The 15,270-nt window shown below is 41.5% G+C and overlaps 1 protein-coding gene and 1 long non-coding RNA gene across 8 annotated transcripts in view; one reads left to right on the top strand and one right to left on the bottom strand.

Annotated features, from left to right (window-relative positions):
* Positions 1 to 4,288, top strand: part of STN1 (STN1 subunit of CST complex) — a 32,922-nt gene extending 28,634 nt beyond the window's left edge. For all 7 annotated transcript variants that reach the window (XM_020788948.3, XM_020788952.3, XM_072995598.2 and 4 more), the window contains 2 exons: positions 1,370 to 1,442; positions 2,225 to 4,288. In XM_020788948.3, the coding sequence (XP_020644607.3) occupies positions 1,370 to 1,442; positions 2,225 to 2,382 (231 nt within the window). In that variant the 3' untranslated portion in view covers positions 2,383 to 4,288. The remainder of the gene's footprint in view (positions 1 to 1,369; positions 1,443 to 2,224) is intronic.
* The window catches only part of LOC110076640 (uncharacterized), a 29,201-nt gene that overhangs the window by 12,886 nt on the left and 1,045 nt on the right, over positions 1 to 15,270 (bottom strand). The window lies entirely within an intron of this gene.

Here is a 15,270-nt window from a genome sequence, read left to right as displayed (position 1 = left end):
GCCGTCCCCTCCTGCACCCACAACAGAGGGATACAAAACAGCGTATATGCTGATACCAACAGTGGCCCAACTGAGAAAAACAGAGGGAAGAGGAGAAAAACAGCAGGAAAGAAGAATGAGAGGAAGGCGAGAAAAGGGAGGAGCCAATAGTGGTGGGATATCTGGTGACGGGCTCAGGAGAAGGGGAAGGAGAAGGAGAGCTAGACTGGGAGACTGAGGTGGCAAAGGAGGAAGAGGGGAAAAAAGGAAAGGAGGTAAAGGAAGAAGACATTCCTCTAGGATAGGGTTTGTTAGAAATGGAAGACCCCTGGACAGTAGAGTGTGTTACTCACATCTAACAAATAGCCCACAACTCAAAGTGGTAAACCACGGGCCAGCATAAACTTACTACAAAATTAATATTACAAAAGGGTGAGGCGTGTAAAGGCCTGGATGAGATGTCAGATTTTAACTTGCTTTTGAAAGCTCAGGAGGGTGGGGGCCGATTGCAGCTCCACAGGAAGAGAGTTCCAGAGTGGGGCAGCCACTACCAAGAAGGCCCAGTTTGATGACTTCTGTCCTTCTTTTGGAATGGCCATCCACTGCATCAAGGATTGGAATGTACTGGTAGGATGAGAGGATGACCTGAGGGAGAGGGGGGTAAAGCCCTTTCCCATGTAGCTTACCATGTGTCCTGTCACATTTAAATGTGCTTGGAATATGCTGCTAGTATGCTGTTGCTACATGCAAATGACCTAGCATACATTGTAGAACTTTAACTTTGTCATTTGTACTAAAAATGTTTGCATACATAAATATAGAAGGTGGGGTGAATAAATAGAAGCCCTGGAGCAAAACATCACTGTTCTGCCATAGCCTCGGAAAGGAGGGATAATTTTGAATTGACACTTCTAATTGTAGAACCTCTTTGCATGTTGAAGAACATACCCTGAAATGTTATTTGCCATTATTGTTTCTTGAGAGAAAATACATTGCTTTCTAACTGGAAGCCTGGCTCTTACTCTTCATATGTTATAAATGCACTGCATTACTGGAACTGCCTGCCATTGGAAGTTATTTTGGCCTCCTCCCTATTTATTCTTCACCAGGAAATGACCACTTCATTCAAGCAGACTTTTTGACAATGACCAATACCTGAAGGGGCTTTTTTTTAGTGGATACTGTTATTTTCTTTTAAGCAAAGTGCTTTTAAATTAACTTTTTAAATATTTGTGTTTTTATATTGGAATTTTGTTTTGGGCTTTAGCTGTATTTATTCAATTTTTTGATGAGTAACCCTTGAGTCTCATTTTTTCAAGAGAAGTGAGCTATAAATTCAACACACACATATACACTGCTTTGATTTAGGGATCTCCTCTGTGTCTTCCAGGTGACTGAACAGGATACAGAATTGCATAAGATGACACTTGAAATCCTCAGATCTGATTGCAAGAGACCAAAATGTAAGTATGATCAGTTCCCTGGTTGTGAACACTGGCACATGTATTACCTGTGCAAAATAAATTATTCCCGGCATGTATAATTCACACACTAAAGTAAAATAACTGTCATAGGGAGATAGAAATAGCCACTGTTACTGGAGCAAGGAAGGGAGAGTATGCGTATTACCTATCTTGTTATAATGCTTCACTTAGGTTCTTGGTTTCTACAGTGAGAGAAACTCACTTTTGATTCACACTGGTTCTCATTTAGTGTTATGAATCTTTCAGAATATGAGTAAATATTTATGGAAAATGCCTACAGTTGGGGTATCTGTAGAAGGAAATGTAGCAGTTAAGAGATATCAGTGGTAAACCTCTGAGCCAGTATCCAGAAAAGTTGTTTCAGAATGCCTGTCTCATTTTTCCCAGGCTGGTTGTCTGCAAGGGGCAGCTTCACACTGCTGGTGAAATCAAATTTGTTTTGATTCTTTGTGGTCTGGCCTTGATATTTTTGGTTTCCCCATACCTCTGGCTCCATTACAATGTAGTATTGGGGGGGCACCAGCCATTGTTTTTCATGTCCCTGAAGAAGATGAGAAGGATATAGTCATGAGCCTCCTTTTAATTATCAGTGCATGGTTGGCAGTGGCAACTAATGTGTAAACAATCCAGTTCATTCAAGAAAGTCTTAAAGGGATTTTCAAAATTCTGCATTTATACGTGAAGTTTGTGTTTATACGTGAAGGCGGAGAGAGAATAAGTGTCCGTATAGATATCTTTCCACATTTGTTTTATGTCTGTAGATGCTGAAAAGGGCTGCCATTTCCGTCACATTCTCAGCTGTATTCAGCAAAGCTACTGCCCTTACATCACAGAATCTGTGGTCCGTTGCCTCCTGGACTGGTTAGAGACAAACAGTGATATAGTCACTACCATGGAAGAATACTACACTGTATTTTAAATTAAGGAATGCCATGGACTTCTGCAACCAAGTTTTATCCAGTGGTCTTGAACAGCATCTGTGACAGCAGGGACTTGGTTATGTTTTCTTATTTAGAAGATGAAGTATAATAAACTTCCTATTGCTTTTGTTTTGATGTAGATGCAATTATTATTTAAAACAGTTTCTAATGTCCCAGATCTTCAACAAGATGCCTTTTTATAGGCAAAGTTATGTCGTGGATGCCCTCTTGTGGTGGGATAGAAGAGAAAGGAAGAAACTTTGTGTTAATAGTTTATTGTTCAGTAAAAAGGAACCTTAAGACACGGATTAGCAAACTTTAGAGGTTTTCAGTTCCATTCCCACAATTTCTTCTTATTGGCAATGCTGTCTAGGGTTTATGGGCATTGTAGTCAAAACATCTACCCTTGACCTGATATGTGTTACAGCATATTTCCTTAAACTTTTGCACAGCCTTCAAGCTTTTCAGGTTTTAAAGTCAATCTGACTGTTGAACTGTATAGAGTTTAGTTATATAAACAGCCATATGCATGTTCTTTATTAGTAGTGTGCAAACTTTGGCAATTACATTTATCCCATCTCTAAAGTGATGCAGAATTGTTTTTAATTAGGCCCTTCTGACTTCTGAACAATGGTTTAAGTCTTGTTTTTTCTTATTTATGCCTTTTGCATGGTCCATAAATAACAGAGTTTGCACTTCCATTCACATTGTCCCCAATTAAGAATAATGATCTGTTATTGTTTCCTGTGGATGTTAAAACTTTCTTTCTCACAATTCCAGTGTGATATATCTAAAGTAGAGAGGGAGGTATTCATATTCATATACAACTACATCCCCGCGCAATTGGAGTTAACGAGGGTTGCACCCCTGGGGCCAGACCATCCATTCACACGCCCACCACTGCCACTGGCCCCACTCATCCTTCCAATCACTCCTGAGCACCATTCTCTTCCCAGTTGTCTAGCCACTCCTGGCAGAGGGAGGGAGGATGAGTCTCCCTGCAAGGCCGCTGAGTGGCTAGCCGAGTGGTGCTCCGGAGTGATTGGAAGGAAGAGGGGCTGACACCGAATGTGTGAGTGGACAGTCTGACCCCCAGGGGCCAGATTCCAGCTGTGTGGGAATATTCATATTCGAATACAAATACCCCCATCTCTAATCTAAAGGATTTGCACATCAGTTGGGAGTCTGTTCCTGGGCTACAGGGATAAAGAAACTGGTAAAAATTCCAAATCCTTGTTTACCTTTTCTGTAATCAGATTTGTTACCAGCTTTCCCAAATCACTATTTTAATTGGGGTTCAAATAGCAGTTTATATTCTGCAGGAAAGGTGATTTCATAATTCTCTCAATTTCTGAAGGTTGTCCCATAGTTCCATAAGACTATATGTGGTCTTACTTGTTTCCAGAAAATTGTTTTGCCACTATCAATGAAAAGCATGTAGCCAAGACTTCCAGAAATTAAAATGTGAGTTTGTAATTACAGTATTGCATACGTGTTCTACAGTAGCGAGCTGAGTATAAAATTATATAGGTGCTATTAGAATGAAATAGCTGACTGGATAGCTCATTAAGTATCTGGCTGCAGAACCAGAGGTTAGATGTTCAGTTCCCTGCTGTGGATTCCAGAAGAGCTAGCAAGCTTTGCACACTTCCAAGATGCCCCCAGAAGAAGGAAATGGTAAACCACTTGTGAGTACTCTCTACCTAGAAAACCCTAAAAAGGGTCACCATAAGTCAGAATTGAGTTACAGAGCACCTTTTGTTCCAGTTGTGACAGAACTCTGTGCGTGGGGAGGGGAATCATGCACACATCCGGGGGCACAGCCCTGCCCAGCAGGGCTGAAAATTAAAGGAAATGTTGGTTGTAGGATGTCCATTTTAAACAATAAAAATATTTATACAGAGATCATGGGCCTTGTTTTTCTCTTCACTTTGTGTTCCATAAGACTGTTGGACCTACAAACGGCTTAATTTAGCACAGTGGTTCTTAACCTTCTTGAAAGAAACGCCCCCTTGAGCCATTGAGGAAGTTATCATCGCCCCCCCTCTCCACGGTGATGATATCTTATTTATTTATTTATTTATTTATTTATTTATTTATTTATTTATTTATTTATTTATTTATTTAAGACACTTAAATCCAATGACCCCTGAAAACAAAATTAAATTCCAAGAAAATGAAATGCCCCCAAAAAAGTAACATTTAATGATTTAGTTGCAAGTGAATTTTAAGACGCAAAAAGAAATATAAAAAGGGCATAAAAACAAATGCAGGAACTAAAAATTTCAAGACAAAAAGTCTGAAACTAAATTAAAATTGGAGGAAAATATATATTAATGTACACTGTAAAAAGGCTGCAGCCATCTTCACAGGTTTGGCTTGCTCCAGCGCCCCCCTACCGCCCCCTTTTGCTCCAGCGCCCCCACGCCGCCCCTTTTCTTTTTACCGCCCCCCTGAAAAATGAAATCGCCCCCTGGGGGGCATTATCGCCCACGTTAAGAACCACTGATTTAGCATATGTACTGTATTCTTATGGTAGGCTGCGAGCAGATAACAACCTCATTGGAATGACGCTATCATATCAAGAGCCTCTTGTTTGCTGTGGTATTACGTACTTTTGGCACAGGAAAATTGTGTCACGCCCGCTGCCACACGGACTTATTTGTGAAACAAAGAAAGCATATGTGAAACAAAGAAAGCCAGTTTTGCTGTCACTGTGCTGTATTGTAGACCAGTCACATGGGTAAAAGTTAAGTGTTTTTGTTATTTAAAGTCTTCCAGTCTTCAAGTGTTTGTTTGAAGCAGTTGGTGTCTTGCAGCTTGGTAATTTCTGTATTAGCCAGGGAGTTTAGGTTTTTTTTTGTTTTGTTTTTGGATGCTTTCTCTTTGTTCAGAGAAGAAGTGCTAACCAGATAAAACATTCTTTTCTTTCTGTTAAATTTTTAAAACCTGTTCCACTTTCTCACTCTTGCTGCTTTAATGCCAGAAGACTATGTCCCTTTCCTTCTGTCTTGTGCTAGAAATGTATCTCAGTAAGCTTGAGAAAATATTACATGCTAGTTATGTATCTAGCCACAGCATGGTGCTGTTGACACAAATATGAACAACAGCTAGAACCTAAAACAGTGTTCACTACAGCTAAATCTTCATATATTGAAAGATTTAACAAATCCATTGAAATTGAATATGTTTTATACCTTGGCGGAGACAGAGATAATGCTCAGAGTTAAGCAGGAAATGAGGGTATAGGGGAACAAATTGGATAGAACTAGTAAACATGCTGTTGATTTTTTTCTGAATAATCACATGCTATCAGCTTGATTCCAATTTAGAGAAACTTTCCCTGGGTTTTTGGTATACAGCAGTCATGACTAGAGATGGAGGTATTTGTATATAAGTATGAATATCCCTGCACAGCTGGAGTTAATGAGGGTTGGACTCCTGGGGCTTGACGATCCACTCACACATCCACTGCCGCCAGCAGCCCCGCTCATCCTTCAAATCGCACCCGGGTGCCATTCTTTTCCTGGTCATCTAGTCACTCCTGGCAGTGGAAGGGAGAACAAGTCTCCTTGCAAGGCTGCCGAGTGGCTAGCCAAGCGGTGCTGCAGAGCAACTGGAAGGAAGAGAGGGGCCGCTGCTGCCACCCAATGTGTGAGTGGCCAGTCCGGCCCCAGAAGCCAGACCCTTGTTAACTCCTGCTGCATGGGGATATTTGTATACATCTCTACTTATGGCTATACAAGCTGATTCTTCTTCTAGGAGGTGCTGTGGGGAATTGAACTCCCAACCCAGGTATTCTAACTCACTGGACTTTCTAGGCAGCCAAATGTGATGTTAGTGCATGGCAATTTTTAAAATCCATTTAGAGTAATTTGAAGTGGATTTTTTTTGTGCTTCTTAATGTGAATATTTCTTTTAAAGCAGTGGTCCTCAACCTTTTTAGCCCCACAGACCGGCTTGGGAAGGCGGGACGCCCCCTGCGCTTGTGCACATGAACAATGAGCGGCGCAGCATTCATGCGGGCATGCGCATGCTTGTGCGGGCTTATGCGCAGGCGCAAACAGGCTGTGTGGCAGGGAGTGCATGCAGGGGGGAGGTCTCTCTCCACAGCACAGTCAGGCCATGGACCAGCACCGGGCCGTGGACTCGGGGTTGGGGACCTCTGTTTTAAAGGAACAAAAAAAAGCAGTAATAGAGCAAGCCACTTAAAAGGTTCTGTACAGTTAAGAGAAGTTGCTTTATAATGAGCTGCGTAATGAACTACTAAAAAGTAACTTTCCAAGCTCTGTGTCTGTTAAATCCTGAGACAGGTATAAATGGGATGTTGTGCAATGGATTGAGTGACAGAGACCTTGGTTCAAATACCTGCTTGGCCAAGGAAACTCACAGGTGTACGTGTATGGAACTGGCAAAACCACTCCTTAAACATCTCACTTATTTTGAAAGCTCTTATTAGGGTTACTGTTAATCAAATGCAACATAGTGGGAAAACATAACATAAATAGGGCTCAGAGTTCTAAGCAAGAGTATGGAAAAGGAGGGAGGCAGACAAATATAAAACCTCTTCAAACAACAGGACACAGAAATATAGAATTTTTTTTTCTGTGTCTGTGATGCCTCATCACTTTTGATATCTGATTTTCAGACCTAGACACACAGGTCACATTTAAATGATGCAGCATATTTCCAAAATGTCTGGCAGAAGCTTGGGGTTTATTTATCAAGTTGAATTCTTGAGGCAGTGAGCGAAACTGACTAAAATGTTAAGTCACTGAGATGAAGTTATTAAATCCAATGTTTTTTGAGCAGTCAGCTGAGTCACAAAGATAGTATTACAATGGGGCAGATGTGCTCTTTCTCTCTGCCTGTGGAAAAAGATAGGGTTATGTTCTTGTTTCAATGTGTCAGATACTTGTTAATGCAGAGAACTAGATAATCTATTAGGACATTTAGTAATACTGATAAATTAAAAATCATTCTGGTATTCAGCATTTAAATTGTTCAACCATTTATTGAATTAATGATGCTGTTTCTGTCTAATACTAGCAGAGGATCACATCTTCAAATGTCTGATTTTAACAAAAGAAGGGGGACAGCGGTTATACATAGTCATTGAACACTACACAGCTACTCCAGTATTCTTAGTGAAGTTTTTGAGAGAGAATTAGGTATTTCTCCTAACATTATTTTTCTGTATATGGTGAGGAAGGGGGGATGGGGGGGCATTTAAAGCTATAGCAACTTACCTACAGCCTGAAGTTGTATTATCCCAGAGGAGCTTTGTCATGATTCTGCTGTATCCATGCATGTCAAGCCAATGACACTCCTAATTCTTATGAACAATTCTAGTACTTTTTGAATTTGAATACCAAATAAATGCTTCATATCTAGTACGAGAGTTGACTCATTAACAGAGATGCGTTATATATCACACCAAGAGAATAAATGGATAGTGTAGAAACAGAGAACAGTATTTATTTCTATAAATATCTTAGCCCTTGATACAAAGATGTAACCTATCATATGCTCCAGAAGTTTGTACCTCCAGTATCAAGTTGATTGGATAGTAGCCTCTTGCTATAAATACAGTGGTACCTCGCTTAACGAGCGCACCGCATAACGACAAAATCGCATAGTGATCCGTTTTTTTGGATCGCTAATGCGATCGCTTAACGTTTTTCTAATAGGGCTAAATTCGCTTTGCGAAGACCGGTAAGCGTTTCGCTTACCGATCGTCACAAAACGAAGCCTGACGATCAGCTGTTCGGCGGCCAAAATGGCCGCCGGAAGCCTGGAAATGGCCCAAAATGGCCGCGCGCAGCGTTTTCGCGCCCTCGTTAAGCGAGGCGAGGGCGCGAAAATGGTTGCCGGCCATTAAGAAGCTTCGCTGAACGGTGAGTATTTGGCCCATTTGGAACGCATTAAACCATGTTTAATGCGTTCCAATGGAAATCCCTGCCCCGTTCAATGATGTTTCAGCATAGCGAAGGTTAATCCGGAACGGATTAACCTCGCTATGCGAGGCACCGCTGTAGGTCAAAAGGTCATTTCATTGCTGGAGTTTATACAGCCTATTCAGGGTGTTTAAGTTCTTTTAGTATATTTATTAAGAGAGGGGCCTATATGCAAATATTACGGCCAGATCTGTCTGTAATACCCATTCTTCACAGGCAGGGCGGTTGAGGGCCTTGACACACACACCCCAAAGGAGACCTGGAGGGAAAGAACAAGAAACCGGACCTTCTCTGTGGTGGCTCCCCGCCTGTGGAACAACCTGCCTATTGAGATCTGCCTTGCACCCTCGCTGGATGGATTCAAACGAGCATTGAAGACTTCGCTCTTCCGCCAGGCTTTCCCTGATCATTAGGTTACTGAGATCTCAGTCTCCCCTTTTGCCATCTTTTTCATCATCCTTTTACCACGTTCACTGTCATCTGTTTTAATTTATCTTGCTGGTTATTATATTTGTTTGAATGTATGTATTATTTTTTTTATCATCGTGTCTTGATATTGTGCTGTTTATTTTGTTAGCTGCCCAGAGCGGCCTTGTTGCCAGATGGTGTGGGGTATAAATCCAATAAATAAATAAGTAATCATTCTTCTTGTTTAAAATGTTTAGGAACAATGATAACAACTACTATTACTACTACCACTATCATCACCACAAATTGTATTTGTCCTCAGTGTGGAAGGGATTGTCATTCTTTAATTGGCCTCCTCAGCCACACTAGACGCTGTTCCAAGTCTTCCATACAAAGCACGTTACCATAGTCTCTCAAGACTGAAGGATGCCTAAAATTTAAACCATCACCACCAAGGGCAAGCATCAGCTATTGAGTGAATCTTCTGGTGGTGGATAGTGGAACAGACTACAGATATGTAGGCTAACAGTGGTGATAGACTTAATACTCAAGGTGTCCCAAACAGAGGTAGCAGGGACAGAAGTGTAGTTTGGTGGGACAGTACTTCATTAAAAACTGATTATACCCAATGATGATACTGACATGGCAAGGAAGCACTAGCATCTATTAAGCACTTACTCCCATTGCCATGTGGGGAAGGGAAAGTCCCAAAGGCTAAGGAAAGAAAATTTCAACAGCAATATCTGACCCAGATCAAGTGGTTAGCAATGGTGTCTGCCTCCTGGTAAGGGCTGACCAATCACAGTATCTAGCTGTAGGCAATTGTAACTTGCTCTTGCAATTGATTTCAATATGAGGCGAGTCTCAAATTTTGTACCAGCTTGGCTGTTACATGTGTTAACAAGGACCACATCCATAGCTTAGAAGGTGGGCCACAAGCAAAAGACCATCTACATTCTCCCTTGGAAACTTCTCTTGCCATTGAGCAGGAATATAGTAATAATCTCAATGAATGTATTTATGTGTCAGCAGGCAAGCTCAGATATGAGCAACCTTGTCCACCAGACCTTGTGCTGGACCAAGACCCAACCCAAAGATTGTCTTCAAAATCAGAAATTCCAAAGGACAATTCAGCAAAAGGATGAGGAATAAATAAGAAAATAGTAGGGCAGAGGAAGTAGATGACAGAACAAAATGAGGAGGTTGCACACCCCTTTTACAATGTTTACTAGAGATAGGCATGAACCACTGGTTCATTGATTCATGCTGGTTCAACCAATGGTCCAATATTCATTCTGTATTTCAGTGCTCCACCCGCTGTGGCAGGCACCCATTCAGAGGCAGCACCCCGACTCCTCTGGGTGCTGCCTCTGAGTGGGCACCACTGAAGGGGGCAGTGCGCTCAACAGCAGAAAACCTGTTGGGCTGTCAGTCAAACTACCGAATCTCTGGTTCATACCCATCTCTATTAATGACTATCAAGACCTAGAAAGACTGGGATGGAGGCAAATCTGCATGCAACTTACACAGATGCACACCAAGATGCACAGTTTGTCAGAACAGAACATTGCAGAATGTAACTGCATCAGGTGGGAAAACATGTCACACAACTAGAAAGAGCACACACAAAAGGAAGCTGGAAAACGTTATTTCATCAAGAGCATTTCCCAGAGGAATGCAGCAATCCTTTGAACAACAATGAAAAGTGTCCTGAAAGCAATATGGCAGAAATCCCAAATAAATCTGGTAATCTAACAACTAATAGATAACAATAGGTATTGCAGGTGAACAGGTCTAGTAAAGAGTGTGGTAGAGTGGTTAGTGTTAGGTTAGGATTCATAGGCTGGGGTTCAACTGTGATATGAAACTCATAGATGATTGGAGACTACTCATAATCTCTCAGCTTTAGCTTTCTCGTACAGTTGTCATCAGGACAAAGCCAGGCAGCTCTAGGTTCTTCGAAGACAAGGCGTTGGAACTGGCTTTTTTAAAGGTGAAAAATGGACTGTTTTTTCCTGCTGCAATGTCACTGGAAATGGTATAGCTTTCCATAATGTTCGATGGGGGCAATGTAGTTCCTGCTCATTCTTGCTCTATGTAATAAGAAGTCTTCAAGATATCCTAACAAAAATAGCCTGTGTAAAAGGGCTGGCTGTTCCTGTTTGTTTTTCTCCCAACTATTTCCTGATCAAATTCCCAGTTTACAAGTCAAAGAATTTCAGTATGCCAGCATTGCAAAGACCACCTAAAATACAGCAAGAAGAGGGCACACTGACAAATGAAGCCTCTCTGACAAGGATATAAAGATGCTTGTCAACTGAATGGAGCTGGACTAAATCAACACTCTTTCCTATAGGTGCCTTTATTTATAAGTATGTTTGTTTTTTTCTCCACCTCAATAAAATAAGCAATTCCACCCTAGAACTGGGCAGTTAATTGAGACCTTCACACATCTGGGAACTTGGCTACCGGCTCCTTCAGCTTCGGACATTGGATCCCTTTTTTAAAAAAACATTTCACTCAGCAAGAAACTCAGTCACAGCATCATCCTATGACTAAACTTTCGTTCTACTTAAAACAAGGAATATTTTCTTGATTCTTTTTCTACTCTTTTGTGAAATTAATATGGTAAGAGGCATAAACCACTAATTATATTCTGTACATAATAAAATAATCCTAAAGGATAAGAATATTCAGTTATTTGACTATATGTTAATTTAATCTGCCTAAGGTATTCTGATGACTGGAGGTGGCTTTAGCTGTAATATTGGATATTCTTACTTAACACTGCTGGATTTGCAAACAGACACGTACAGAGTTAAATAGCCATGTACAGGCTATGCCAGTCCTAACTAGCATATCCAGTAGTGAAGGGCTGAGGGCTCAGTCCCACCAAGATGAAGCCTATGGAATGGTGGTTCAAAAGCCCATGAAGTGGGGAAGGAAAATGCCCTGGATAGGATTATGCTCTCTCCTGAATCCATTTTTGTAATTGGAAGCCCAGGTGTACTGTGCCACAGATGCCTGATTAGGTTTGCAAAGTTGTATCTGAACAAACCAAAAACTTCTGGAACAATGTCCTTTGGAGAGACATAACCAAAGTGGAAATGTTTGACCATAAATGCACAGTGCCCCATTTGGCAAAAGCCAAACACAGCATATCAGCACAAACACCTCATACCAACTGTCAAGCACAGTGATGATTCCAGCTTGTTTTGCAGACCATGAATTCCTCTATACAGTGGTGCCTTGACTTACGAACTTAATCTGTCCAAGAAGCTGTTTGTAAATCAAAACACCATTTCCCACTGAAATACATGGGGACAGGATTAAGCATTAAAAATAAAATAAAAATAAACAGCGAATCCCACGCTGGGACTGCAATCAATCAATCAATCAATCAAATCACCAAAAAACAACATTGACCCTCAATTCCCCCCACCAACAAAATAAAAGCCACCCACCCAAAACTTTTTTTAAAAGCAGCACCTTATCAGTCTGAAGCCTCCGAAGCCTCCCGGGCTTCCACCACTGCTGTGACCTCCATGGCTGGGAGGCTTGAGCCTGGCCGGGGTGCTTCGGCCGCTGGCCTCCCAGCTTCCTCCCACTCACTCCTCACCACCCTTTGGAGACCAGTGCCGCCACTGGTGCCCGACATGAGCTTCAGCTCCAGAACCGGCACCAGTGGGTGCTCACCGGGGCAGTCACATTGGTCCTCGGCACTCTTCGCCGCCCTTCGCGGACTGATGGCGGGAAATTCAAATGGTGGAGGGTGGTGAGGAGCACTGAGGACCGACGCAGCCGAACCAGAGAACAGCCACTGGTGCCGGTTCCAGAGCTGGAGCCGGCGTTGGGCACCAGGGGCGGCATCAGTCCATGGAGGGCAGCGAGGAGCAAGCGGGAGGCGAGCCAGGAGGTGAGCCAGGAGGCGAGCAGCTGAAGCACCCCAGCCAGGCTCAAGCCTCCTGATGCTGGGCCAACCCTGCTGCCGCCGCCGCTGCATCCCTTCCCCGAACTGTTGGGGTGAAAGAGCTACAAAGAAGCAGCCTCTTTGTCATCAACGGTTAGTACACTTTAAATTTCCCGCCCTTTTCCCCTGCCTTTTTGTTTGTTTGTAAGTCAAAGCAAAATTTTGCAAATGGAGCTGTTCATAACTCAAAATGTTCATAGGACAATGCATTCGTAAGTCAAGGCACCACTGTATACCAACATATTCCAGAGATAAATGTGAGGCCATCTGTTCAACAGCTAAAGCTTGGCTGGAATTCGGTCATGCAACAGAATAAGGATCCCAAGCACACCTGCAAATCTGCAACAGAGTGGCTGAAAAAGAAAATCAAAGTGTTGGAATGGCCCAGTCAAAGTCCAGATCTCAACCCAATAGAAATGCTGTGGCAGAACTATAAGAGAGCTGTGCATAAACAAATGCTCGCAAAGCTCAATGAACTGGATGTTGTAAACAGTGGGTCAAAATTCCTCCACGACTATGTGAGAGACTGATAAAGTCATACAGACAATGTAGAACCTTTTCTTTAAAAAATATTTAAAACATGGCTTTTTAGACAGGCCTTCCTGGATTTGGATACTGTACATCCTAATACATTTGTGCCTTTAATAATTAGTACCCAACCCACAGCCATGTTTTTTATTTTGCTTTACATTTTATTAAGTGGTTTTTCGTTTAATTTGTTTAGTACATTTTCTATTTTGTTTGGCTGTTGTCGACTATCTTTGTAGTTATGTTATTGTTTTATCTTATTTGTATATTGCCCAGAGTGGCCTTGGCAGCCAGATGGCTGATATAAAAATCAAATAAATGAATAAATAGTTATTGCTACTAAAGGTGGTTTTACAAGCTTTTGAATCATAAGGTGTACTTAATTTTTATCACATGGCTTTTCCATGTGGTGTAATATGTCATGTGTTGATGTTCATCTGAAGTTGTATTTACCTACCTGAGGTTGTATTTTCAGACCAGATAAGGACCAGATTATTTTTATTGTGTCCTGATACATAAAACCATAGAATTCAAAGCTGGTGTACTTCCTTTTTCACATGACTGTAGCTTCCCTATTTAGCAGAACTGAAACCTCAAAGGTCTCCTCAAACAACATAATAAGAAGCCAAAGACCTGGGCACAGTGATGCAGGGTATAGTTTCAAAACTTCCATTTGCACAGAAAACAGTCTCTTGAAGCCTGTTTACATAGGTATATATCAGTGGTACAGTTCATGTACAGTAATCAGTTCTCCCACACAGAAATGACACTATGGATTATATAATTTTTGCCCTTGTTTGTAATTTGCCATGGTACTTTGGCTGTTGGCAGTGATGCTTGCTGTGTTTTCCAGTGTCATGGCACAAATCAATCCTATTGATAATTTCAAAATACAACTCTGTGCTATAAGGGATATCTTGCTTCGATCCATAAGAACTGCTTCCTGCATCACATTTGTTCACATGGAATAGCTCCCTAAAAGTCAGTCTTGAATGTCCATATATTCCAAAGTGTCTAATGTAATCTATGTCCCTGGCTTGGTCCAAAACCTACAAACAGCAATATTCTACAATTCAGCAGAGATCTGACTTCTGTGGCAAAGTCTCTGAGCATGTTTAACTGCCACTAACATGGTAGGTTTCAATTATTTACACTAGATATTTCATATCACGTCTCATAACATGAAATAGTGCCAAGAATCCACAAAAAGTAAGTATCTTGGACACAACTGTTAAAAGTATTATAGTGAATTAAGGACCCTGAGCATTGCAGGACTGCTAATAGCTGCCTCCTGTTGCAGGCAAAAAGCAGCTTCAGGGGAAATTATACCTGAGTGCATATAGAGATATCAAACAGTCCTTCACTCATGCTGTTGTCACAGTCTATATCTATCTCTCCTTGGCCTCTCAAAGTGAGAGGAAAAAAAATGAAGGTGTCAGAGTCACATTTAATGTTTGCCAAAGATTAGAAAAAGTAATTCTTGGAATTACAAGTCCCACACTCCTCCAGCTAGTATTCATTTGGGGGTTGTTACAAAATGTAACTTTTCCAGATTCTGGTTTTATCATATTTTCAGTCTTTGATCCATCTTAGGGCAATAGACATGTGGTTGGTTACCCCATTCTGTTTTCACACAAACTCTCTGATTCACTTGGAGACATAGAGTGCACTGCCTAAAAGCACTCAGTGAGATTCCAAGGGTGACTGGAGATTCAAACCCAATGTTCCCAGCTGGCACCAAGACGCTTATTGCACAATATGGGGCATGGGGAACCTCTGCCCTATGAACCTGAAGCAGCTTGCAGGACTCTTTTTGACCAGTAGGTATACACTTCAAAGTGTGCCTAATAAGCTTTTTTGTCTAATGTGTCACTGAATTTAGTATTTTCTGATCTGGGGGTTATGTTTTTTCTAGGCAGTTCTACTCCCAGCTAAAGCAAAAGCCATGTGTTTTGACAAAAGGCAATTCAATGAGTTAACTGCATCCCTTTATCCTTAGGGATGAAATAAGACAGTTTGACCCT

Source organism: Pogona vitticeps, chromosome 3 (assembly GCF_051106095.1).
Source record: "Pogona vitticeps strain Pit_001003342236 chromosome 3, PviZW2.1, whole genome shotgun sequence".
Taxonomy (NCBI): domain Eukaryota; kingdom Metazoa; phylum Chordata; class Lepidosauria; order Squamata; family Agamidae; genus Pogona; species Pogona vitticeps.
Note: the sequence above shows the minus strand (reverse complement) of the source record. Positions and strands in the feature narration are given on the sequence as shown.